General features: G+C 47.4%; 1 protein-coding gene across 2 annotated transcripts in view; it reads right to left on the reverse strand.

Annotated features, from left to right (window-relative positions):
• CDH4 (cadherin 4) overlaps positions 1-27,571 on the reverse strand; it is a gene marked incomplete at its 5' end in the record, with an annotated part of 460,835 nt that overhangs the window by 163,262 nt on the left and 270,002 nt on the right. Inside the window, 2 exons of one of the 2 annotated variants that reach the window (XM_082491007.1) lie at positions 555-731; positions 17,117-17,340. In XM_082491007.1, the coding sequence (XP_082347133.1) occupies positions 555-731; positions 17,117-17,340 (401 nt within the window). The remainder of the gene's footprint in view (positions 1-554; positions 732-17,116; positions 17,341-27,571) is intronic. The other variant, XM_082491008.1, reaches the window with a different exon arrangement.

A 27,571-nucleotide genomic window follows, 5' to 3' on the forward strand; every position in this document is an offset into this window, starting at 1 on the left:
ATCATCCCAGAAACCCCACGTGGGTAAACCTGATCTCAGAGATCGCCCTTGCAAAGGAAGAAACCAGCAACATACAGAGGAGGAGGGATCCCTCTGCGGGGGCGGCGGCAGCCGGCCACCCTCCCCCAGCCCCCGCGCCGCTGGACCGGGCCCTGCGAGGGAAGGCGCCGAGGCGGCCCCCCCTCCCCGCTGGGTGTCACCGAGCCCGGCTTCACACCTGCAGCCGTTCTCCGGATGAGAGCGTGGGCAAAGCGCCACCTTGGCAGCAGCGCCAGCCTCTCCCGAGGGACCGGCTGGAAGGAGGCGATTAGGCTGCCGTTCAGCCGGAGGAGGGAAACGTGGGGCGAGTCGCTTTGGAAAAGGAGCGTTTCAGCGGTGCGTAAAAGGCAACTTTTCTCGCGCGAGGGAGGAGGAGCGGAGAGCCCGTGCTTGGAGCCAGGCGTCCCGTGCGTGACCCGGACCGCACCTACCGCCTCACCAGACCCGCTGCAGGATTACCATCAGTATTACTACTATTATTATTATTATTCTTTCTATTTGTTTTTTTAACTTACTCGAACCAGCTGCTGCGGAAAGGGTCCTCTGGAGTTCTCCGGCACGTTGATGGGTGGGATGACCCAGTCTCGCTTTTGCCGCCGCAGGCCGTTAGCGCTCTGATGCTGGCGCCACGGGAGCAGAGTGTCACTTTGCTGCTGCGCCAGTTCTCCGGGCACCACCCTCCTTCCTTTTGGCTGTTTCGGAAACAAGAAAGCAAAACCAGTTAGTTTCTTCCTTGTTTCTCAGGACTCCTCCCAACAGCGGCCCTTCCACGGTCACATGTGACTGCAAAAATAATTGTTATTAACACGGTCTATTTCTGCATCACAGGGACAAAATAGGCTTTATGGGCAACTCTGCTGCCACTTCATTTGCACAAATATATGGAGCCGTCACTCTCAAATCAGGATGCCTCCCAGAATATATTGTCTTCATTACACCGGCGCAGGGGGCTTTAGTGGCACATCGGGGTAAAGAAGTTTCTGCAGATTTCTAGTAAATGCAACCTACCAGAACACACAAAAAAGGAGAAGATTCCTCGACAGCCCATGCCACGGGCCCCCTTTTACAGTGTGAAGCTACCCCGCTCCTCGGCATTCGCGGGGTGACCGTAACCCGCAGCCTGTGGCTCTGCAGACACATCCCGCCAAACCAGACGAACCACGACCAGAGGGAGCGTCAGCTCCACCGCTGCAAAGGTGAATTACTTCAACTTCTTACTGCTTCATGAGGAATGACCTTTCTATAAAAGGTGGGGTTTGAAAACAAATCCCAAACAGACATCTCCCCACACAGCCTGGCAAGTGTAACTCATCTCAGTCAGTAAACCACTTCTGTTATTTGGGCTGCTTTTGAATTCTTCTCTGTGATTTTTTTAAAAAACTATGGATTCTGCACGTGACAAACTGGGTTTGGCCACATTAAAATGCTGGGGCATTAAAATGGAAGTGGTGAAACCATGGTTTGGACTTAAAGAGTCTTGTTCATCATTAGAAAACTTTGCCTTACAGAAAGGTGAATCAACAAAATGTAGATTTGGAGAGGCTCTTCAGATCTTACCCAGTCCCAATACTTAAATACTCTGTGGCCTTCTAGGATCCCAGGCGCGACTTCTGTCAAGTCTGCAGGAAAAGATAACTAACAAAGACAAGCTTTTTTTACCATATGGTGACCTGCACTTCCGCCAGAACACGTTTAAACTTTCATAAATCAGAGACACTGTAAGCCACATTCTCTTCATTCGAGGTCAGATCCAGTGGGAATACTATTCTCTGATTTTTACAATTTTCAGCTACATCCCCAAACCCAAGAACAACGTAGGAAAAAAACAGCAAAGTATTTTTTGAGGCTCCTGCAATTTTAAGCTACTTTTAGTCTTAGTCCAAACGTACCAACTCAAACATCCTACAACCGTTTGCAAGCAGCTGTCTGTAGGCACTGGTTTCAGTGGGAATCACCGCTTCGGGGTTTATAGTCTGATGTAAATCCATCTATTAGCACGTTTCAGTTCCTGATCTGGAAGCGCAACGAAGCCGGCAGTCACCTCAAAACAACGCAGTATATGAAAACTAAACCGTACACAGAACTGAGTGGTGGCTCCAAAGCTGTGTGGACCTCCTGGACGCCGAGAGCTGGGCACGGCAGCCAGGAGGCCGCTCCTCCAGCTTGATCGCGGCTCCCATCTGTGCCACCCGGAGAGGGCAGACATCCACCGGCTGCAACGGTTGGAAGGGTTTGTGCAAAAATGCAGCTCTTTCTACTGCAAACCTTAAAAACGAGCCAGTTCCAGAGCTGAATTTTGGTGGAACAGAAAATGTGGTCTCTTCCAGTCACACACACAGCCACGTTTCTCAGGTCCTCTCTCACGCTAACTCATGCCACCAAGGTGACTGCTGCTTTGTGGTTGCCCCAGTGCTGTTTTGTACACCTTCAACAAACATCGCCGCTGAGCTGCCGCAAGATCACTACATCGCTGTTCAATATTTAGATGTCGTTCTAAAAATACTCACTTAAGTGTGTAACGAACCAAGAAACAGCATTAGGATGGGGCAGCGGGAGACTTTTCTGGGGACTTTCGGGGTATTGGTAGGTACTGTTGAACTCACCTTTCCTATGGGATGAAATATGCTATATCTGATAGAGTTTTCATCTCAAAAGGGTTTTATCACCAGAAAGGTATCTTTTCTGAACACTGATGAAAATGGTGTTATCTAAAGAAGATACCCAGAAATGAATGTCAACGCGAAATAGGACTACTAGACCCGAGCTACAGAAAAGTGGCTATACCCCTTTTTTTTTAATTGGCTTGTGGTTCCCAAAGGGGGGTCCTTTGAGAGCAGGTATTTGGATCAGTTTATATAATTGGCAAGTGAGCGTGGGGACAGATTATGAAAGGATGGTCAAATAATTTGTGCTCTGCTGAGTTTACACAGTGGAATGAGTCTGAACTAAAGACAGACTTGAGAATTAACACGAATCCCAAAGCTCCGTGTATACTGAAATAATTAGTGTCAGCTCAGCAAGGCAGTACCAGCCTTTTTAGTCTTTATGAAATATTTGCTGGCAGGTGACTAGACAGTGACTAGCTTGCTTGTCACTCTTGATGATGTTTTCCTACATTAGAATAAATCATCAACATGCCTCTGAATTTGGTATGTAGAATTTCAAAAGTGTCTTGCAACAACAATTTTTTTTTTTTTTTAAACAACAGCTCTTTTTTATCTTCGTTTGTTGACGATGCATTCTCATGACCTTAATTTCTCTGGTGTTGTTTAAATACGTTGTACATGTTTTCTGCTGTTTAAAAGCTGTGAGACAAATGCAGTAACAAAGTCTGGTGAGTACAAATGCCAGAACTATTCACATCTCTGACTGAAACATCCAAGAACATCTCTGGAATAACAGCAACAACTAACCGCGAGCCCCGGAAAACTCTCCTGTACTTTCGAGTTTGCGAGGATCTTAAAGTTCAACTGAAAAGCAGAATGTGATACCAAATTAAATGAATTCTAAAATACAGCTTCTAATTCTGTTTCTGCTGAATAACAGCGTTCACTGAGAAAACGGCCGCTCCTTCTCCCGTGGCCTTACTGGCCGTATGCTTTCCAGAAGCTCAGGCAGAGATTTTCAAAAGAGAAAATATTCCTCTACCTTTTGTAGTGTCACCAGAACACAACCTGTCTGCAGGCCTTCCCCAACCCCATCGAGCCCCTCTGCTTTAGGGTGGTTTCCCTCCCGTCGCTTTTGTGACGTGCCATCACCCTTTTACACATGGCAAAAGGCTGACGGGCGGTCGCGGCGGACCCGGGCAGCCGCTGCGTCAAACACACGCCCAGTGGAAAATGAAATCCACTCTCCATTCCGAAACGGAGACATTTCTAATTTGTTACGAGAGGGTCAAACACCAAGCAGGGAACGTGCGAGCATGGTCTTTGGCAACAGGCAGACAATTAAACGAGATATAAAACAGTCAGATAGTTTAGTAATTATGCCACTCTATTACTTTAGGACATTGATAGAGAAATACAGCTGAGTCAAAATGGATGAAAACCTTCAAGTTCAAGGAGAAAACGTGACCACAAAGTGTGGGGCAAAGAAAAACAACAGGAGAAAGGACCCTGCTGTATTTGCCCCGAGTTGCCCCGTGTCTCTTCCTATGGGTCTGTGGCCATAACTGCACCATCGGTGCGCACAGCGCCAACGGGGGCAGACCATAATGCAGCCAATTCATTATGCGAATAAAACGCTTTTTTCTCTGAAACGTGCAACTACGACATTGGCTGTGAGCAGTTGTGGGGCAGAGGAAGAGTCTCTCAGAGCCCATCCTGAGTTTTATCGGGGACTCACACTCATGGGCTGAGGATTAACTGCAGTACAGTGTGGCAGAATCTACCCTACAATTCCCCTTGCCGCTCTTCGGGTTTTTTGGGGGCTCTCTCAGTCAAAGCCAATAAAACACATACTGAAGTCAACTGGAAAGCTTTCACTGAGGTGGCAGGCCAAGCTCTCAGAAAGCAACGCGAGGCTGAAGGAGGCGCAGTCTCAGCTGTAAGTACTGTGCAAAGATCTTTCTTCTCAAAGGTTCTCCACAGAAGGTGTAGGGCTTTCTTGAAGTCCACATCAGTGACTTCAGTGGCTTTTTACGGGAGTAATTTCCAATCCCTTTTCAGTCTAGCATTGCATTTGATGATGGTGAACCCAACCTGCTGCGTTGGGAAGAGGACACGTAGCTAAACCGCGAGGGACTGGCAGACTTTGAAGCCAAACAGATTTAGGAAACTTACTGCAAACCGGCGAGGCTGCGTGGTGCTCTGACGAACTCCACTCACACCACGGCGCTGAGAGCTCAGGGAGACTCCCGGGCTGCCTTTAGCGCCGGTATCAAAGACAAGGCAGAGCCGCCACCCAGCCAGGGGCTGTCCACGAGCTCCTGCCACCGTCGGTCCGCGGCTCGTCAGCCTTTCATGCGTGGGGAGACTCGCACTGAACTCAACCCCGACCCACAGAAGAGGTGGAAGAGGAATTCACCGAAAGAACAGGACACGGGAGATGGCTATAGCCCCCCGAGCCCCATCTCTGCTGGCGAAGAGGAGGCTGCGAGCCACTGACGTTTCACCAGTCCACCAATAAAACCAGTGAGTGTGAAGAAATACCAGCTTTCACCTTCCGCTACACTTAGCAGGCGCTGGTCTCGCCAGCTGGCACGTCTCCGCTCCCAGCCAACCTGCCTTTGATATCCGTCAGCCTCTGGCTACAGAGACATCTGGAAGTTATTATCCAGCAGAGCGTATCACAAACCCATTTACATAATATAATATCATATTTTGTGTTCCTGCTTAGCTGAACATTTTGGATCACTCTAACGTTTGGGTAAATAAGCCACCATTCTCTGCATATAAATAACGGTGCGTCTTAGGGTACGTTTGTTGGAGATTATTAATTTTATAGGGCTCAACCCGCAAAACGAAATGCTCCAGATTCAGCACTAAAATATATTATCCTTGCTCTTGGAATAAAAAGTACCTGTGATCGGAGGAGAGGTAATAAGGCTTCTATTTCCCAAGTATCAGAATTATTTACAATTTAACCTGTGCTTTATTTATACTCCAGCCTTATTATTTTTACGGGATCTTTAACACTTCACGCCAGACATTTTTGAGAAAAGAAATAATACTTGGCTTGCTTTGTTTCTAGTGTCACTCTCAGGGTTTAACCGAGGCAACGTGTTTTTAATATATTTTTATCAATACAAGGGGATAGGAAGCCACCCTTAGTCCATTGCTCAAACATACTTCCCTTCATCTCCTATATCAATACACATTTTGAAAACTGGTACCATTTTCTACCAAGGAAAAAAATCTATTTAAAAATATTTAATCTGAAGCATTTTTGCTTGTTTCCATGGCAGCTGCGGAAAGGACAGGAGAAAATGATATTTACCAAACAGAAAATAAGACAATGAAAATATAGCTTAGTTCTCTAACAAAGGGAACATGAGTGCGCTGCAAAATAAACATTTGCATGAATTCGGTTCTAAGAAGACAACATTTTGCTGACATCGGGGACGGCAGTGGAGGACGAATGAGCCCTTTTTTCCCAAAATGCACCATTTCCCCAGTTTTTGATCTTTTAACAGAGAGAGATATTTCATTTTGTGTTCTCATACAGTATAATGAAAGGGTTGCAGAACAAAAGGCAAATTTATTTATTTTAGGGTAATTGATTCTTTTCTATTTAGGTCATTGCTGAATTTGCCAAAGCTGGAGACAAGAAAAAAAATAGCTTTAAGAAGATCAGACCTTTGATTTTAGACTTTCTTATATTACAGGCAATCTACGTGAAGGTATTCTTTAGCAACCGCACAGGTAAGGAATCCATAATGGGTTTTTCTCCTTATCCACCTTCCAGAAATCTGCTATGACTATCTATATTAGCTCTATTTACTAATAGTCGTAAGCTGTGGTAAATTTAATCAAAGATAGCGTCGTGTCACATCCCATTACCATCATGGCATAAATTGCTATTCATGAATGATTTGTGTCAAAGTGCTCTGGAAACTAGTGTTTTAGCAGCAAGATGTTCCACCGCGCGCAGTTCTTCAGCAGGGGCATCAAATTAATGTGTTTGCAGAGAAGCCACTAATTGACAATGAGACGCGATTTTGGCAGTAGACTCCCACTTTAAAGATAATGAACAGTGTTCAGATACAGAGAAGAACCCCCTCTGCTCCTAAAACTGTACTAATAATTTCTGGTATAAACAGGAGTAGAGGGAACCAATCCTGACAGGGCATTTCAAGTGCCAAATCAAGCTGTTTGATCATCACGACTTACAAAAGCAAACAGTGGAATCTCAGCGTTTGTGACCTTTATCAAATCTGGCTACATACAGTCAGGAATGTTATGTTTGGTTAGGAACTCATTAAACAAAATTACCTCTCCATTTATAGAAACTGTACAATTACAGTATAAAACATTTTAATTAAATCAGCTAGTTAAGCAAAAATTCATTACTTTTTTTCTTTTTTTTTTTATCAGCTAGCAGTGGGGCTGCATAGAGCGGTTCACATTAGAGTCAATTAGTAAGAAAAATTGTCAGATTTGGCAAGTGCACGAGCTTCCAGAACACATCAGCTGACAGGGAAGAAAAAGTTTGACTAAAATCTAACAGAGTTACTGCCCCCAGAGGAGGAGAAGGAGCCACTGCAACGCGCGCGCAGGCGCCGGCCGGGCCAAGTGCCCCTCTCTCCCCAGGAGTCTGTGTCCAAGCCGCGCGACCGCCTCGATGAGCGCTGCTCCTCGGCAGCTGAAAAACGCGGCATGCACGCAAATGTACGGCTGTCAGGTATGTGGCTGGCTTTGCGGACTCTGGGAAATTTTATCCGCTATAACTAATAAAACGCCATCAGTGTGACTGAGGAATCAACACGCTCCTCAGCGCTGCAGGGCTGCAGAGCAAGAGAAAAGCTGAAGAAGAGTAACAGGTAAAAGCGGGGAATTTTAAAAGAGGGAGAACACAACGTTCTGGTTTGCAGGTGAGGCAGGAGAAGGCTTCTCTTTAGCCTGGAGAAGAGAAGGCTGAGGGGAGACCTTATTATGGCATACAAGTATCTAAAGGGTGGGTTGAAGGAGGATGGAGCCAGGCTCTTTTCAGTGGTTCCCAGTGACAGGACGAGGGGCAATGGGCACAAGTTAGAACACAGGAAGTTCCGTTCAAATACACGGAAACAGTTCTTTATGGTGAGGGTGAGGGTGACAGAGCACTGGCACAGGCTGCCCAGGGAGGTTGTGGAGTCCCCTTCCCTGGAGATTTTCAAGACCCGCCTGGATGCAGTCCTGAGTAATGTGCTCTGGGCAATCCTGCTTTAGCAGGAGAGTTGGACTAGATGATCTCTAGAGGTCCCTTCCAACTCAGATAATTCTGTGATTCTGTGATTCTGTGAAGATGCTTTCTTTAGAAAAGGCGCAGCGGGGCCCTTAGTGGGCAGCTGTAACTAAAAGCTAAGTTAAGTCTGGACTCCAGCGAGAAGAGACACCCGCTAGCTCTCGGCAAACCCTCAAAGTTGCCATAGAAAACTTATTTAAAGCAACAAATACAGGTTATTCTCTTTGATCAGCAAACCCAACAAGGTCAGCGGCCCAGATAAGGACCTCGTAGACACAGACCGCGGCTACCGTGCTGCAAGCTCGCGCCTTGAGCCAGAACGTGGCTTTGCAGGTGGCTGCTGACCAGGCGGCCCCTGCTGGGACAGAAGGTGTTGACTTCCCAGTACAATTTAGTTGAAATTCAGAAATCACCTGAACTCACCCACACCTTCTGTTTGCCCAAACGTTTGGTAAATTATCACCGTTTCAAGTTGAAATCTGGTAAGCCACCGGAGCACTTCAATATGCGGTGCTTTTGCAGTGGCGGAGTAGGGCCGCCTGCAGGCAACGCGCGCTCACGGTCGCTACTGAGCCGACATGAAACCCGAAAGGTATCTCTGAGGTGAGGGAAGTTTCGGCTGGGGCGGAGGGGCAGAGCCGTGCTGAAACCTCTTCTGCGCTACCGCACCGCACTGACGATGAGAGGCATCTCCCGGACTGCGCGCTGCTTTCAGGATTTCAAATGGTGCTCTTCCTCTTCCATTCTCTGGAATAATCACATACCAAAGCGGGTACATGAGAAATCCATCTGCCTTCGGTGGAGTCTTTTATGATTCCCACAGGTTTCAAGCACCTGAGATACTCTTCTCGTCATTGTCAGGCTCTGAATATTACAAGAGCCTTCAACGAACAGAAGAAGATGACATCACCCACAAAGCACAGCTCTCAATGTACTTTTCTTTCTCATTTTAAGGCTTGAACATCTTATCCCAACACAAAAAGTTCTGATGAGGCTGTTTCCTTGTAAAGCTCCCCACATCAACTTGACCTTTTCACATTCCCTTTGTAGGATCTAATCTCACAGCGCTTCTTAGGTAGGATTGTTTAAGAAACATCTAAATTACTGTTGTACTCTACCTTCTAGTGTTTACAAAAGACACTTCTATCTTCAAGTTAATGTCATTCTCATAATCGGAAGAAGCCATACACAATGGCTTCAGAACTACAAGTACTTCTCAAGAGCGTGGCTATTAAATTACAGATACTACATACTTGTTACCTGTTCAGATACCTACAGGACAGGAATAAAGGTGGTAGATCTCGTCACATGCTATAAAGTCACAACTGCTACTGCAGCGTGATATTGGCTCTCATTCTGCGTGTATATTGTTGAGACAAACGTGTGAAATATCTGGCAAGAAGCTGAGTCCTTCTACCCAGATAAAACTTCTATCAAATAATTTGAAAAATTGTTCCAAAACACATTTCTTTTGCTTCTAGAACTCAGCCGACTACGATTGCTCTTCATCACAGAAAGAAGCAGGAGCAAATCTACCCCTTAACAAGCCTGCGAAAAATTTTAATCTCATTTTATTTTTCTAAAGCTGCGAGGTTCAAACGATACATGAATTAAAATAACCATAATGAATTAAATGTAACAATGCTCCTTCTCTCCATAATGTTTGCAAGTAAAAAGATCACAAGAGATTTAAGAGATCACAAGCACCACTGCCACTTTAGCGCAAAGCAAAGTAATTCATTCTGGTACTTCACCCCAGTGCCAGCGTGCGAGTTTGCCCTTTCAAGTCATCCTTTGGTTATTTCAAGAGGCTCTTCAGAAAAGGCTGTTCCTCTCTTCTTCCCCAATTCTGGAGTGCACCTCAGCAAATGCTTAAATTTCAACATGTGACACATTCAGCTTACCTCCGTTTGCATGACGAAATTGAAGTGCGTGTTTAAATGCTGTGCTGGACGGAGATAACGTTTGATCTCCCCGCTGGCGGCGGTGGGACCGTGAGCCCACCGGGCGCCCCCGCCCCGGGGCGAGCTGCCCCACACCGCGCGCACCCAGCCGGGCAGGAGCCGGCTCCGGACGGGGAGGGCGGCCAAAGCCCTTCTTCACCCCGCGCTCCTAACCCCAACCTGCCCCCGCTCGCTGGGGCGAAGAAAAGAGAGGTGGGGGCTCACAGCCCCTAAAAGGCTTATTTTAATGGCTGCGCCTGCGGGAAGCAATTCTGGTCTTTACCCAAACTCACGTTTACAAGCAACTCTCAACGGATTACCACAGCAACGGAGGTTTTTTCAAAGATTCAGTCCCAAATATTTTTTGGAAGCGGCAGTGAGACTTCAGCACTTAACAACAAAGAATATGAAACCGGAGGTCAAAGGCTTTGATCTGGCGAGGGCACGGCACGCAGCACCGGCAGGCACTACGCGCCAGTCCCGGCCTTTTGTTTTATCAGAAAAAACCTTATTTCCGCGTAGGCAGTTCAATCCTTAGCACTTCTTTTTGTTTGAAGGAAGACAGATCCGCAGTGAATTTCAGTGACGGATGATCTTTCTAGTAGAGCTTTGAGCCTGACCCTTGGTAAGATGCTGACTGTTCAAGAACGAAACGCGGCAAGTGCAGCGCTCAGAAACTTCCCGCAGCGGGCTGATTTTCCAAGGCAATGAGCACCTGTATGTCACATCTTATCTTGGCCTCAGTGCGAGGCAACGGGATTCCACACACCTGGAAATCAGGCCAAGGAAGCTCCCGTTTTCACAAACGGCACTTTCATCTCATGCAATGACTAAATACTCGATGTTCAAATTCACTTAAGCATGAGGTCAGACAAGGTCACCTGACACATCTTCATTAGTCTGCCACAATTAACACGAGCAGTCTCACTGCTAACAATCACATGATATTAACTTATTAGTCATCTGCTTTCTGATGTTTTCCACTGATCTGCTTTGTTAAAACCCCAAACAATGTCTCGCAAGTCACCTAAAGAAAAGAGAAATCTCTGTATGTAGCCTCGCTGACTGGGATCAGTCACGGCCTCGTTTCACTGACGAGGATACAGTTTTACGGGAGTTAGTTACTGCCTTGGATCCCCGCAGAGGCAGTCAAACAGGACAGCCCTGGCATAACGACCCAGTACTTAAAATGTACATAAATACGGCCAGAAAAAGGCAGGATGAGAAATCCAGTCCTGTTTCCGCAGTCCCTCTCCGGGGATAACACAGTTGGATGGGGCAAACTCCATCGCCCCGATGCCATATATGTACTGTCTCACCCCAGTGCAAGGGAAGGAAGGAAAGGCAGCAAAGCAGCAAACACGGCGACTCTTTTTCCCGTTTCTTCCAGGTGCACCCGCTTGAGAGCCTGAGGAAGACCGGGGGCACTGGAAGCGCAACTGCCGCCCAAGCTGTCGTCGTCTTCCACCAGGGGAAGGCGACAGCTCCCGCGGTCCCGCGCCCGGCGCAGAGCAGCCGGAGAGCACAACCACGCAGGGCATCAGCCACACCACTGCGGAACGAGCCTTTCCTTGCCCGGAGACCTTTGTATTTGCGATCGGCAATAAAAGGCTGTGCTGGACTTAAAATCTCAGCCAGGTAAAATGCCAGAGATGATTATTTAAAGGCTTTAAATAAAAAAAGGTCTGGCTGTAAGAATCAGCTTTTCACATTCATATTGTATGGCCGTGGACTCATACCCGGGTTATGAAAGAAGCCCAAAATAAGATGAGATGTAATAAAACACAAGCTGGGCTTAAGCAAGGATTGATTTCTGACAGTTGTTCTCGATGTTTTAAACACTGGCTGCGTACCCGTATATTTGCAAGATTTTAATTGCACAATTCCTGTTCATTTAACATTGCAAAAATTTACATACTTCAATGCTTAGAATTTGAGAAGCTGAGACAATGAGAAACTTAGGTTGACATAAACAGGATTCAAAGAAAACAATATTTTTTTTTCTAAAATAAGACTCCGGTAGGAGATGAGTGGCATCTACAGGTACTGACTCCACCCTGTGTCTCCAAGCTCTTTTGCTGGAAATCCCTCTCTATGCTATATTTCTACGATCCTGATTTTAACTCATGAGGTGAGTTAAAATACATAAACAGAATACAGAGTACATAAAAATACATTAACAGAATACAGAAAAATACATAAACTAATAAAAAATAAAATTTGCCAGACGTGCCTTAACATGCTTAGACACGTACAAACACTGAAAAATACAGAAAAGCTCAGTATGAAAGTGTGGAGCAGAACTTCAGATGGGAAGAGCCAACACCGGGACGGGCGGGTTAGCAGGGAGAGACGAGGAGCAGCTCGGACTGTGCGGACACGGCGGGTGGTGCAGGGAGTGATGCACAAACGGTACACGTCCGTCCATGTGCTTAGGGAGACTTGAGTTTCTGCAGCTCAGAAACAGAGGACACTGTGAGGACTGAAGTCTTCAGCAATGTCACTGCTCACAAACATAATCTTAGACTGTTGGCTAAATCGATAGCCAATTGTTAGGAATTACAGCATGTGCTCCTGGAAAATAAGACATTGTACTGCTAATTCCAGATAAGTAAAGTGTGGCTTCACTTTGTTTTCTTCTGGAGCATTATCCCACTCAATTTTATATTTCATAAATGCTGATAAAACCTACAAGGACTTCATATTATTTCATAAAAAACTTCTCTTCTCTTCTCTTCTCTTCTCTTCTCTTCTCTTCTCTTCTCTTCTCTTCTCTTCTCTTCTCTTCTCTTCTCTTCTCTTCTCTTCTCTTCTCTTCTCTTCTCTTCTCTTCTCTTCTCTTCTCTTCTCTTCTCTTCTCTTCTCTTCTCTTCTCTCCTCTCCTCTCCTCTCCTCTCCTCTCCTCTCCTCTCCTCTCCTCTCCTCTCCTCTCCTCTCCTCTCCTCCTTTTTTCTTCTTGTCTCATCTCATCTCTTATTCTTTTCTTTTTCTTCTTTTCTTTTTCTTCTTCTTCTTCTTCTTCTTTCCAAATTATACCCACAGGTCCGATTGATACTTTCAATTGCAGCAACAGGCAGCCAGATAAGAACAGTACAAGAAACTTTATCTTAAGTATTTATTGTTATGCTAGAATATCACTCAGTTTCCTCTGGGGTAATTCCACACTCCTGTGGGAAATATTTGACCTCATTTGCATTTTCTAATTGAATTGCTATCAGGTTTCCTGCAAGACTGAACAAAAAAAGTTCTTCGAGTTACTAACACCACTTGTATTCACCAGAAAAAAGTTTATGTTCAAGTGTTTGCTGGGGAGGAGCGGAAAATATATGCTTCATGTATCATAAAATACATTTTTAAAATATTTACCTTCACTGCTGTCATTTTATGCTACTAGCATTAAACTTTAATGTGGTACTTAGAATTCTTTCTTTACAGCGGTTGCCAGTGCAAATTTGCAGATTGCCCGGGTTACTCAGGTGTCTGAAGCGATAATCAGCACCTTCACGAGGCCAACCCTACGAAGGAGGGGGAACTGCCGCTGTACTGGGTCGCTCCCCAGTCAGATGTCATCTTGCACTGAGAGCAACGGCGCAGCCGTGGGGTCTGAGGCACAGGTACAGACACCAAACCCTCTGATTTTGCCACGAAAGCACACAAGGGGACGACCATCCCACCAGGAGCCACCCTGAAAGCGTGCTGGCCACCAACAACGCTCTCCTGGACCATTGCGCAGACTTCCAGTCTTATATATTGCAATAACAAAGGATCGCAAACCCAAAGGAGGGTGTATTGAGGGGTTTACCCTCTGTGCCCCCCTGGGAAGTAGAGCGCTGCCCCCATTTAGCAGACAGGCTACAGGACACGGGGTTTGCTCCCCCCAGGACGCAGCCGGAGCCCGCAGCAGGGCGGCGACTTCGCTTCTGGGCCCCGTGACCCCAGCCAGCGTCCCCAGGGACGACTCCTCCTACATCATCTGTATGAGCCTCCACAAGCCTCCCTCTACAACTACCTGAAAGGAGGTTTTAGAGAGATGGGAGCTGACCTCTTCTCCCTGGCGACAAGTGATAGGACAAGAGGAAATGGGTTCAAGTTATGTCAGGGCAGGTTTAGATTAGATGTTAGGAAGCATTTTTTCACTGAAAGGGTTATTAAACATTGGAATAAGCTGCCCAGAGAGGTGGTGGATTCACCATCCCTGGAGGTGTTTAAGAAAAGGGTAGATGAGGTGCTTAGGGACATGGTTTAGGAGTGGTGGTGTTTTTATCAGGGTAGGTTAACGGTTGGACTTGATGATCTTAAAGGTCCCTTCCAACCTCACTGATTCTATGATTCTATGATTCTATGATTCTAAGAAACTAAATGTCTCGTAACGGCCACTCCAGGAGGGCTAATCGTGCTTGCAGGAAGCTTTAATCCACGGATAACCGTGAAGTGAGTTCTGGTTCACCCTTCGGGAGGTTCCCGCCGCGCAGCGGGGCTGCCCCAGCCGAGGGCCCTCACTCACCGAGAGGCCGCAGAGACGCAGGGCAGGGGCGAGCCAGGCGGGAGGACTCGCTTGTGCTGTAGGTGCCAGCAAAGAGGGATCAGCGGGTGCAGTAAGGCAAATTTCATGCCAATTACTTCTAATGTCTGGGAACTGTTCAGCATTTTCACAAAATCAGTCACAAATTTACAAAGCAAAATGGAAACGGATGTCTGCGCCAGAAGAGAGAGTCGGTCTCTCTCCCTCTCTCGCGTCACCTCCTCCTTTCTCCCCCGTATTTGCCGTCTCCATATCCTGAATATAACACAACAGTCTGAAATGTCTTTAAAAAGATTATGTAGTTCTGCTTGAGTCGTATTATACTATACCAAACCAAATGTGAAATCTGTTTCTAGTAAAAGCCATGAAATGTAGTATATTAGGGTCATGGCCTGAAACACATTGAACTGGATTTTGTTACGTTTTGGGGATTTTTTTAGCATAAACACTATTATTTTTTAAAATAATCTTAAAATCGTATTTATTTTTTTAGTAAACAAAGGATTATTTTGCTTGCAAAAAGCACAAGCATTTAAATAAAACACGAGTCGGATGCCTGCAATAGGGAGCCACAATAAAACTGCTTATGACCTTGTCATTAGTCTTGTTTTCCGTATTTTTCCAGCCTCAAACTACACACTAATAAGGCTTTTAGAAAGGAGGGATATGAATTTTAAAAAGCTAAGCTCTCTCTGTTTTGAACCAGAGTTCAGCTTACATTAACATTAGATGAATTTCCAACCAAATATTTTACTAAAACAGAAATGTGCGCTCATTCTGTTTTCTTTCTGCTACACCGAGAAGAAATTTAAAGCAGTATATAAGACACCTTACTTTGTTCCTTCAATATTTAATTACTTTTAGAAGGAAGCAGTATTTCTTTGGTTAGAAAATGGCAAATACAGTTGACATAACATACAGGGTTTAATTATATCTTGCACAAGCCAGAGCCCTACTGAAGAGCAGCAGAAGTGTATTTATCTGACTCTAAGCCGTGCAAAAGCTCAGGGGTCAGCCCACCGGGCAACTGCCAGATGTAAGTCTCTCCAAGCCTTCTCCTCGTCTCACGTGTGGCAAAACTTCTCCCAAATGGCACAGACCCACCCGGCGGCACTCCGACAATACGGCGCAGAACGTCTCTCCCCCCCCTCCCCGCTCCCACCCTGCCCTCCCTGCGGGAGAGGAGAGGGGAGGAGAGGGAGAGGGAGAGGGAGGAGGGAGAGGGAGAGGGAGAGGGAGAGGGAGAGGGAGAGGGAGAGGGAGAGGGAGAGGGAGAGGGAGAGGGAGAGGGAGAGGGAGAGGGAGAGGGAGAGGGAGAGGCCAGACCAGCTGTTTTGACAATTATGGATATACAATGGTGTATTCATTCAAACTATGGCCACGGGCAAGCGACCTTGCCTGTCCCTGAACTGGCCGTGACTGCTCCCCGGTGACACACACACCTTCATCCTTGCTCCGCAGGTCTTCGAGGTCCAGCAATAAATCAGGCTCTTTGGCCAATTTCCTGCCAAATCCTGCTTAAACGTAACGGCCCAGCCACCACACAGTTGGGTTTTTTGGGCAGGCGCCGGACAATATAACCGCTTTTACTCAGTGTAGTACAGCATCTTCAGCCCAGACTAACGCTGAAGGGGAAGGAGGAGAAGATGAAAAGGTGGAGAACTGCTGCTGCCAAAGGTGCTATGGAAGAGGTGGGACAGGGGCAGCTACTGAAGGAGCAGAGCAGAAGAAACGTGTTTCCACGGAGCGGTCCCCCGTTACGATGGCACTGTGCGTCCCACCGCCGTGTTTAACTGAAGCAACACCGTGCTGGGACCGCGGGGCAGGGACAGGCCCCGCCTGCTTTTCGGCTATGTGGATGGAACCGAAAATGAAAGAATCAGAGGACCATAGAACGGTTTAGGTTGGAAGGGGCCTTGCAGATCATCGAGTTCCATCTGTGACCTTCTGTGTGAAACACAGAACGGCACTGGGGTTTCATTCCTCAGCGGTGGGGAAGGGAAGACGCCGGCACTGAGAGGAGGGGACGTTTGCCGCTGCGGTGCTGTGTTGTGCTTCGCTGCCCCACTGGCCTGCGCCGCGGGGGAGCCGAGGTCCCGTATCAGGCAGCAGCAGCGCTCCCCGTCCTCGCTGCAGCAGAGGGAACCAGCCCAAATCTCCCCTCTGGGAGCCCCCCCGGAGGCGTGGGGCACGCGGACGGCTCGTGGAGAGAACGGAGTCCCTGTGAGGGCCAGGGAGATGGCCCAGCAGCACGGCAGCAGCAGCTGGTGCACGACCAAAGGTCTACGCTGTCCCTACAGAAATCTAAACTTAACCTATTTCTCAAGAAGACAGTTGACTCTGACCCAGGAGAGAGGGAGGCACCCTTCATTCGCAGGTCCTACTTCAAGCCAAGAGAGCGTATGAGCAGGGAGATGCGAACACCAGGTCTATAACCTGCAGTACATACCAGAGCCAAGCGGTCACCTGAAAATACAAAAGTATGAACTTTTGTTCGAAAGTAAAATAAGAACACTTCCCTCACTGGTGAGCTCACACCATTTCTCTCAGAGGGCTCAGGGATCATTCACAAGGAATTTGATGCTCCTCGTGGTATCTTCTACCTGCACATTTCTTTAGGAAGCACCAACCAGGCAACACAAACAATCCGATGGCGCAAACCTTTTAAAGGTTTGGGGAACACGGGCAGAGGAAGGACGAAATAAGAAAGAGAGCTGTGACAACTTCTTACCTTGTGTCCACTGTGTTGCGACTTCTCCGCCAGCAGAAGCCTGACGATGGCCTCCCGCCTGCCCAGGCTCTGGGGATCCCACGCCGTCACCCTCAGCACCAGCGGCTTCGAGGGCATTTGCAGCTGGTGGGCGGCGTACATGGTCCCATCCGCTCTCACCTTGAAGTCCAGGCTGTTGGTTTCGTACCGAACTCCCTTGTTACCGGCGCAGTTATTAAATTTTACTAGAACAGAGAGCAAGAGATGGAAGAAACGTGTGAGATTGGCGTGATAAGAAAAGCAATCAAATACAAGTTTCAGACATTTAATTTTCACTGATGTCTTCTATATCTCTAATAACCATCAAGGAAATGATTTAACTGTTTCTTCGACCTTTCAGGAGTGCTCTTGTGCTTTATCTCCGTTCCCCGGGGAAGACGTTGTAAGCCATTTTTAAAGTATTTGATACAGTTTCATTAGATCGCAAACACAGCTGTTCCCCATTTCTACAAGTGGATTTCTCCCTTGTCGCCATTATCTTTTAAATTCGACTGGAGTCTATTACCCACACCGTGGGTATTTTTTTGCACGAAATGTTCTCCATTTCCCTAACCCTTCAATAACCTACTTACCAGATAGCCTATTTCCACATTCTTAACTGAAATTCAAAAGCCCATAACAATTCCATTATCAGAAATATAAAACCAAAAAACTTAAAGGAGAAAAACTAAACCCGTTCTGCAGATCGCACCCGCCGCTGGAACCGACCCCCCCAGCCAGAGCTGCAATCCCACCCTGGCCGACCCCTCCACATTTACAGCTGCTGCGAAGACGAACTGTAGAACTTCGCTTCACAAACAACAACTTTTTTGTTTAAAAGCCTACACTGTCAGATCAAAGCTCCCCTCTTGCTGATATTTTTATTTTCAGCTTTTTTTCGGTCAAATTCTTTTATAGTCTAGTTTGAAAACTATTTTTATTGGCATTATGAAACCTGTCACATACATTAGGCTGGAAAAAACCCAAACTATTATATGACAAAATTGACAAATCTGATAGAAATTGAACCTGCAGCTAATCACGCAGGAAACAAAACACTTTCTGCCATTCGCGTAATCCACGGGGCGGAACACACATGTGGTGACGGAAAACATATTGTACCCGTAAAAACATCTCAAGTGAGTGAGAATGGATGGACGGCGTTCCAGCCAGGATGGGTACAGGGGTTCTTATGCTGCGGAGTGCTTCCCAGCGATGCGCCTCGCCTGCCCCGGGATAAGGACAACCTGCTGCTCCGAGTCTGACAGCTTCAGCAGGAACTTGATTTTTGCAGAAGAAAAGCTAGGTCAGAGGAATCCGACCTCGACTGGCTGTGGCGGGAGAAGGGACGCCGTGGAGTCCAGGCGAGAGGAGCTCCTGGGCCGGGTTTACCCCAGTCGTCCCCCTGCCCCCGTACCATAGCTGACTGCTCCCGCTTTGAGCTGAATCAGGGACTAATCTGGATTTCAGCAAAAATATCCGAGGGATGGCACAGGGGAAAGAAAAAAGCCGCCAGGAATGTGCTCGGCCAGTGCTGCTGCCAGAGCCCCCGGTACCGTCGCAGTATGGAGAAACGAGGAGCAGTCTGGAGTGGAGGACGGGAAAATCCATCCCCTCCTTCACCAAACTGTACCCCTCAACAACCGGGGCGCTGTGATCCTGTCCCAACTATCTATATGCCTTACAAAGGCTTTCCGTGCTACGTATATATTTAGACCACATCTGTACATTTCCGTGTGTGTGGTGGGAACTGTCACCCAATGCTGTCGTAATTATTGGGCACAAACGGCAAATGTCACACACTGATTTATACAAAAGAAGATGGATAAAGTCATCTAGCGTATAAAAAAGCCACGGGTAATGCTTTTAAGCAGTTTCATTGTCATAGATCATTGTCATAGACTACATCATGAAAATCTTGTGTAATGGGGAATCCAGGGAAAACAAAAGCCCCTCAGTTGTGTTTCGGAAAGTGGGGCTTTGCCCATCTTTACTCTTCACTGTAGCTCAGACTGCAGGAAGGAACTCCCCTGCCCACCTCATCCCAAATGCTTCACTCGAGACACTTGTCCGGTTATCTCCGCTTTCTGTCTCCAGAAGCAGAAGAGATCTTTTTCTGTGTAACAGAAAGTAGCATCTCCGGCATTACTCAAAGTTTAAATGAAACTTTGGTCACAATTTTTTAAGGGACAGAATATTACAGCCTGGAGCTCTGGGCGCCCTTTGCTTTCAGTCACTGACTGTCAGAGCACGGGGCAGACATTCAGCGTCTGGAGGAGGGGATCTCGGTCTTACAAAAGCGAGACTTCCATCTGCTTAAATTAATAAAGAAGAAAACCTATGGGATTGAGTCCTCCATAGTTTCCAGAAAAGCTAGGAATTATCTCAAACTTCAACGCTCAGATGTACAAACTTAAAAAAAATACATGACTGTGCTGAGGCTTCAAACTTCAGCATCGTCAGAGCTGGACCTTGGGCCCCTCTGGAGGTGCCGCGCAGCGCAGGGGCCACCGCACCCAAACCCCACCAGTGCTGAGGGCCACCAGTCCACGCCAGCCAGCCAACACCCCGGCCTTGAGGTCAACCAGCACGCGACAGCTCACCTCCTGAAGGCCGAAATTTCTTATCTCCCAAAAATGAGGTTTCACTTCTAAACGGCCTGCTGGGGCCAACACGTGGTCAGCACCAACAGCAAAACCCGGTGGTGCTACCACCAACTGACCATATGGACAACCCCAGGTCAGCTCTCAGACCCACGCCAGGCCCTGCTCGCCTCAACAGTAAAGACACGATTTTTAGAGCAGTCTGAAAAACAAGAATCCATGGAAGCCCTGAACAAGGTTAAGCACACGCAGCGTTTGGTGGCGCTTCCAAGAACCAACGCTGCACACTCGGAGCAACGGGGGTGGCCTCAGAGCCACGCGAGGTGGCCGGTGGCATGGGGGAGACCCCGTGCCCCTGGGGACCACCCTGCTGCCAGATCTCCTCCGTCCCTCAGGAATTTCTGCCGGTCTCCCCCGCTTGCACAGCTACAGCAAATATGTGTGAACACATCGAGTGCTTCGCTGCTAATACGTTATTTTTTTTCAGCTCCACGCCATCAGAGTCGTTAGAAACGAGGTCAATCAGCGTCGTTAGAAACGAGGTCCATCAGCTGGTGTATTATTGCACTCCTCTGCTATACAATGGCAATGCAAAAAGCGAGTTCCATCTATACCTCCGGCAGTACCCACACATCATATACAAAAAGACATTTGAAGAAGAGAGGAAGGAGCGATAACAGCTGCACATTAAAAACAATTCAGAGCTTACTTTGATTTTATTGAGATTTAAAGAAAGCCCCACAGTGTAGTAGTAGTCTGAGAGGGGGAAAAAAACCCATCCCTCCCTATACATGTACGTAGTGATTTCAGTATTCAAAGTACTTAAACATCTGCTTAGGACGCAGCGCATGGCTCCGATGTGCTGCTCCCGTGTCATATGTCACTGTGTCGACTTTTATGCTCCATTATCTAAAAATGGCTACCTCTTAGACAAAGTCCCTCTGTGACTCGCTAATTACTTCCATTAGTTTAAAACAAACTTGACTAGAGACAGAGAAAGTCCTGAGAGAAATCAAGTTTAATTTTTTACATAAGCAACGCCGCTGCTCCACATCGCTCCTCCCAGGTAGCACAGGCAGGCGAACGCGCGGCAGTGAATTAACAGCGCCAACCCCTCTCTGACGAGTCCTGAGGAGCTGCAGACACAGAAAGGCTTTGTGGACGTATGGATTCCGTAAGATTTAGTCCCTACGTGGGACCACACCTCGCAGAGCTGCCCGGCCAGCAGCGAAGGGGTCGTGGCTCACCCGGTGGCTCCGCAGAGGTTTCAGCCCCAGCGGGGAGGCAACTCAGAACCTCAGCAGCGCCTGAGCGCTGGGGCTGACCGCGCTCAGCGCTGCCGGGCAGAGCTGCCGCCACTGCTCTGGGGCCGACCCCGCACGGCGCAGGGACCGGCGGCAGCGCGGTACAGGCGACCCGCGCCCGCTCCCACCACGTGGCTGCGAGGACTCATCAGAGACCCCGGGCTCAGCCTCCCCGCGGCCCCGCGAAAGGATTCCTCAGGGTCTTACATGATGACTGAGACGCACTCATATATATATATATACATACACACGCACACATACATGTATATACATATAAAATATTTTTTCCAAATACACGTGTATAGGTTTGAGGAAAAAAAAAATAATCAAACCCATTGTTCTATAATAAATAACATAGCTCAAGGAAAGGAGATCTTGTCCGTATTTTCAAATTCTACCTCTTACCTCTACTCTTTGCTCTCATGGCAACAGAAATTAAAATTTCATTCAATGGCAGAAAACTTTTGGGATTTTTTTGGTTTTCTTTTTCTCCTAAAGAAAGCTCTAAACCTATGCAATTTGCAGTTGATGCAACTCTTGGCTTTAAAATAATTTCATAAATAAACAAACAAACATTGGCTCTGTTGCATCTCTCTGTGGACAGAAATCCATCTTTCTTTGACCAGTTTGAAGTCTAAAGAACACTGCCTGAATTTAACATTCAAAAGCTGCACCATCAGTAATTAGGATTTCAGATAAACAGCAGAGCCACACATCTATCATTTCTACAGGGTGGTAAAAAAGGAAAACTTTTTTTAATATACTCTGGAAAAATGTTCAGTGATGCTTATCGAAAGCTTATGCTGAAAACAGCATCAAATGCCTGATGAAAAGAAAACCAAGAAGGCACCCTCATTAGCAGGCTTTTAGGTTTAACCCTTTACCCTCATCATTTTTAATTGCTTCTCCATGGAAGGAGGAACTACGACAACTGCAGATGCTGAAACAGGTATTGAGTGATGGGCAGAGAAGCGGCAGGAGTCTGCAGCAAACTGCCGGGCACCTGAGAAAAAAAATAATGGTATTTTTCTTCAAAAAAGACACAGGGTGAAAAAAAAAAATTCAACAAGTTTGGATTGTTCCCTTTTATTATTTAGCTTGTTAAGCTAGCTGGCCAGAGTCAAATGATCAAGCGAGGATCTTGAAAGATGTACGAACACACTGAACTTCCTTGCCCCCCAAACGTCTGAGAAAATATATTGAATTTAATAGGACTATAAATGGTATAAGCCAAAGAACTCACTTAAAGCCTTATCCTTCTGGATTCTCCTTTAACTTCTCCTAGTCCATTAAAAAGTGCCCCCTCTGGCAAGCTGCACAGGGCTGGGAGAGCAGGAGGGATAATGCTTATTTATTAGGATATACCCCCTGGCGGGACACCATCCCGCAGTTCAGGACACGGGTCCCTTCAGGACACTGCTTGTCACCACGGTTTTTGAGGATTATCGCTGCGAAAATGCTTCTTTCCTGACGAACTTCAAAGCAGCAAATACACAGACTATTTACAGCGGGATCCTGCCTGCTTTTGGAGCGGTGGCTCTGGAACGGCTCCTTTCGCACCCGCCGCGGCTGTGACAAACCTGAGCCGCCAAAGCCACCCCTCGCACCACCTCTGCGAGCGCCGGGACGATGAGGGTGGCTTAACTGGAACCTCGGGAAATTTCCGGCGTTCGGGTAACCTGCGGAGTCCCGAGCATGTAGAGAAACGGCCCTTTTGTGCGACCTTTAGCGCATCACTTGTACTCCCGCCCCGGCACTTCTGGCCCAGCGCTCCCACGCGGCTGCGCTCATCCATCTTCTCCGGCGCCTGCAGGGCCCGGCAGCCCCGCCAGCACTGCCCTGCCCCGCACCACAGCACAAACGGAAAAAAAACCACCCTCCTAGCGGATAGGAACCCGTTGTCAACAAACAGGCAGAAAACCATTCAGTTACCAAAAAAAAAAAAGTATGGATTCCCGCTCCCCCCCCCCCCCCGTGACTGCATTACACTTTCGCAAACTGATTTCTCCATGAAGAGCTGATGCGGAACAGCGCGTGCTGTGCCTCGTCTCATTTCTTTGAGAAAGTCAGTACGTGGTATAAACTTTTACGTGGCCACATTTTGGAGGCATTTGTTCTTTATGTTTGCGCAACCCCTCTGCGATTCTGTGAGGAAACTGTTCTACAGCGGTGGGAATTCCCCGCGGCCCCCCCGGGAAGCCCCAGCACAGACGGGACCCGGCTCCGGACACTCAGGCTGCCCGTTTCGCGTTCGACCTGCCGGATCCCACCGCCTCCATCGCCCACAGGCAGGTTAACCAGATACAAGGCAGTCATTTTAAATGGAGAAACGGCTATTTACGGGCACGTCAAGCAGCAAAAAGGGGCAGATTCTATTTCCAAATTGGCACCGGGTTCAAAAAGTGAGAAATGCCACACAACTTACTATTGCAACCGATTTGTAAAGCGGAGTCCTAGTAACAAGTGTCACTAGGCGGTGCAGTTCTAGGACCAAAGCACCGTGCCCACGGAAGGCCAATGCTGAAGGGGAGACGGGAGGATGTTGTCTGCGTTGCGCCAAAGGGATGAGCGTCGCCGGCTGCCCGGGCGCTGTGCCCACGCTGGAAGGGTGCGGAGATGGGGCTGTTTCAGTGTTTTGTGGAAAGAAAAACCGGCTTGATCCACACCACTCACACGCAATGCTACGTTTAAGTCCGGAGTCCTACTTCTGTCCCTCTCCAGCTTACAGTGGATCCCACACTACCGCACAATACACAGCCAGATTTGCTTCTGGCTGTTAAATCACTGAGAGCCCTTCTCCGTCTGTAGAAGAAAACCCAAGCATAAAGAGGAAGAAATGTTGGCTGTAAAACCTACCAGAAACAATGTATAATTTTCATCCTCCCGTTACTAATTTTATAGGTTACATTTTCAACCATGTCCCCATAAAAAATATTACACTAATAAACTCTTAGTGTCTTTATTTAATATTTATAGCACTGTGTGAGAACCAAACTCTACTGGCAAAAGGTAAAAACAGCAATTCAAAGAGCTACTTCAGAGGCCAATAAACATATCCCTAGTGATCAAGTTTAAGAGTATACAGTTTAAGAAAATGCTTTGATACGGGAAACCGGTGGAGATAAATGCATGTATGTTGGTCGGTATATGAATGTATATAAAAACACGTGTGCCCACACCCTCGGCTTCACAAAACATTGATTATTCATTAAGTGTTCTCAGAGTAAAAACCCAAAATAACGAATGAGTTAAGAGACTTAACGAACTGCCCCACAGTCTATCATCTGCTGAAAATATCTAGCGTGATTTAGCATGTTCTTAATGTTATTTTCTCGCAATTAATGGTACAGAAATCTGCTGTGATTTTATCCATTTTCCGTATCTCGGGTCACTGTGAAACATTACATCCAATTTTCCAGCGCATTATTTATGATCCCTGAGCTATGACTGCTAATATTTGCCTTACTGGAATAATAATAAATTACCATAACAATTTACCATATGTAATTATGTTAAACAAAATCCTTCTTTATTTATCTCCTCGTAATCTTCAGTTACTGTGAATCCTCCTGTATGGCATACGCAACAACACAGCGCTCGCGACATTCCCACCCTATTATCCGCTTGTCGGAGGTGACTCCACGTGCGAGTCAACTGGTGGCACCTCTGAATCAGCGAGCCAGTTGCAATCCATCCCCAGCAGCACGCAAGGCAGATTTGAAATGGCACATAAAAGTATTTTACATCTAAAAGTACATTTTAAACCCCAAAGCTCAACCCCCTCTATGTCTGAATCCTCCGCGCCGGTTCTGGGCAGGCGCCGTTGAGCTCCCACCAACCTCCTGCTCATCGGAAGGCTGTTTTGCTTTCACAAAGCCAGTTCTGCCTCCAACGGGTTTCATGGGGAAATCTGCAAGCCTTGTTCACGTACAAGTCATTTCTTGAAAAAATAAAATATTTCTGTGGGCAGAACTACACGGAAAATTCACCTTTTCATTTCCAGAGCCACCTAAATGCTTTAAACACCTCTTCCAGCTTCATATTCACTTTTAATAGCTCTTGCTTACGCAGGGTTTCTGTTCCCACGGCCAGATGAAAAGAAAAGGAACAATACATTTCAACACACTGAAATCGGGATCCTTTAGAAACTCATTCTGTCACCTGTACAGTCAGCCAGTAGCAATGAGGAGTTGAGAGTACATTAAAAAAAGATCTAAATCCCATTCAAACAAAACAAAACCAACCCTACAGTAAACAAAACCCAATTCCCAGGCACTGCCTGCCTCCTTCATATTCCCACCAGTGCTATTTTTCATTTACCGGAAGCCAATCCAACTAAAATACATGTTTTTAAGGAAGGAAAATAAAAAGTATATTTCACTTTTGGTATTGGAATTGGAGGGGAGTACAGACCCCTGGAGAGAAGGACTGTAGAACATGATAGAAAAGATGAATCACTCCGGCAGCAGCCAGCCAGCCATTAATTTTCAGCAAGCCAGGAGTCGGTCCAATTAAACCAGGCTCCTTTCCTCTACATTAACATGCTTTACTCAGTTTTTTTCCGAAGCTAAAACATCAGCTCGAGACCCCAAAGGCTTTTCTATTTAGGATCAATCAATCTACCTTGCTGCACTGTAAAACACACACTGTCGGCTCTGAAGCTAGCTCAAAAAAGAGCAACAGTGGAAAAATTTGATAAATCGACATGTTCTGGCAGTTAGTAGAGGGATTCTTCCTACACTGTCACTTATTTTTATCTGATTAGAAACAAGTATTAGTAAAGGGAATATTCCCCTCTATTCTCTTCCTGGTATTTAGCATTGGGCTAAAAGAGGAGTCTTTTCATCCCCAGTTTTCTAAATCCAAGCCAGAAGCTTCCTACCACAAAGGCAGAGAGACGCCATCCCTGTTCCAAAGGGCGGCGGCTTTGAACTGGATTCGCACGATGCGGAACTCGCGCTCGAGCCTCTGCTCCAGCACAGGAACGTGAACCTGCATCCGTTGGCGCCCCGCTAACGACGGTCTTCACTGCTCGCCACACGTCTCCGCTCAGGGCTTGACGCTGGGTGCGCACCCTCAGCCCTGCGTTTCAGCACCTGCTTTGGCCACCACTGCTTTATTCGGGATTTCGTGGCCCGTCTGAGATCCCATCGCTCTCCCGCTACCCCGCCGGGATACTTCAGAAACGACTAACTGATAAACGAGGCAGGGACCGATGCCGGAGGCTGGTGAGAAGCGCACTCACATGGCGTGAGGCCCCTGCAGAGCAGCACCCCCAGCCCAGCCCGCCCAGAGGATCGCCCCTTTCTTCGGCCAATGCCGCAGTAACTACGCTGTTGGCTTCCATTCTTGTTCTCAATAGACGCCTTTATCCTTTCCCAGTCGTTCAGCTATGACAGTCCTCCTCTGTTCTTAACAGTAAGGAGGACCAAAAGCCACCGGGATGTGCAGCTGATGTTTTAGCTCTGAACTCAAAGGCTAATGAAAGGGGGCGGGCTGGGGGAATCTTGCAAATCCCAACCGCACCACGCTTTTTGGCAAATGCTCAGTTTTTACAGGCAGCCATTTTTGTTGCCCGCTCTTCTTTAAATTCCGTGCATCTGTAGGACAGTACTGAGATTCGCTATGGCTCTAATGAGATCATTTTGCAATTAAAGGCTAAGTAGAAACAAACCTCTCACCACTCTACAGGAGAGTTTGGGTTCTCTGATTAAGCAGCGGTAAATAAACCTGTTCCACTCTTGGTCCTGGTGCAGAGGCTTTCCGTGATTAACTCTCCAAGCAAGATGGACTGATTGACCCCAGGGATTAATCAATGAGTTTCTCGGCTTCAGAGCAAAGTGCAAGTTGTGGGAGTTACCTGCAGTAGGATGCGTTTTAATTATTATTACTACAGAACAGAGTAAATAAATCCCAGGACACTCTATTCGGAGGCTTTACCCTTAGTGCTAACGATTTCCACAACACTTTCATGATTGTCAAACTACCTACACGGGAAAAGACTTTAAACATCACCAGGCATTTCCTGGGGAAAACCTACAGATTTGATGGCAGCTTAATGCGATAACTGTAAAGGGAGGAGCCTACACAACTGCAGGGCGAGCTCCAGGCCACCACAGCGGTCGCCCACCTCACCTCACCCAGCAGCAGGAGCATCCCTGGGAGAGCCACTGGGAGTCCGGGGCTGTATCTGAGAAAACCCCCGGCCGTGCTGTGCTGAGCACCGTCTCCCCCGCGGAGAGCCCGTCCCTGCTGGCGCCAGCAGCGGCCCCGCGTTCGGAGCGGTGGAGGGAAGGACGGACGCACACCCCACTCCCGCACAGCCGCAGCGGTCCCTGCGGCGCCCACTGCCCCACCGACAGCGACCTGGCGGCCCCGGGGAGGGGGGGGGGTCCTCTCTGTCACAGATCTCTTTTCCACTCACCAGAACTGTATTTGAAAGACACGGGGAGCCGCAGGAAGATTTTAGGGAGAAAAATAAAATGTGAACACAGGCCCTTCGCAGCCTCGGAAAAGAAGTTGAAAGAGAT

Source organism: Vanellus vanellus, assembly GCF_965231255.1.
Source record: "Vanellus vanellus genome assembly, chromosome: 15".
Lineage (NCBI taxonomy): Eukaryota > Metazoa > Chordata > Aves > Charadriiformes > Charadriidae > Vanellus > Vanellus vanellus.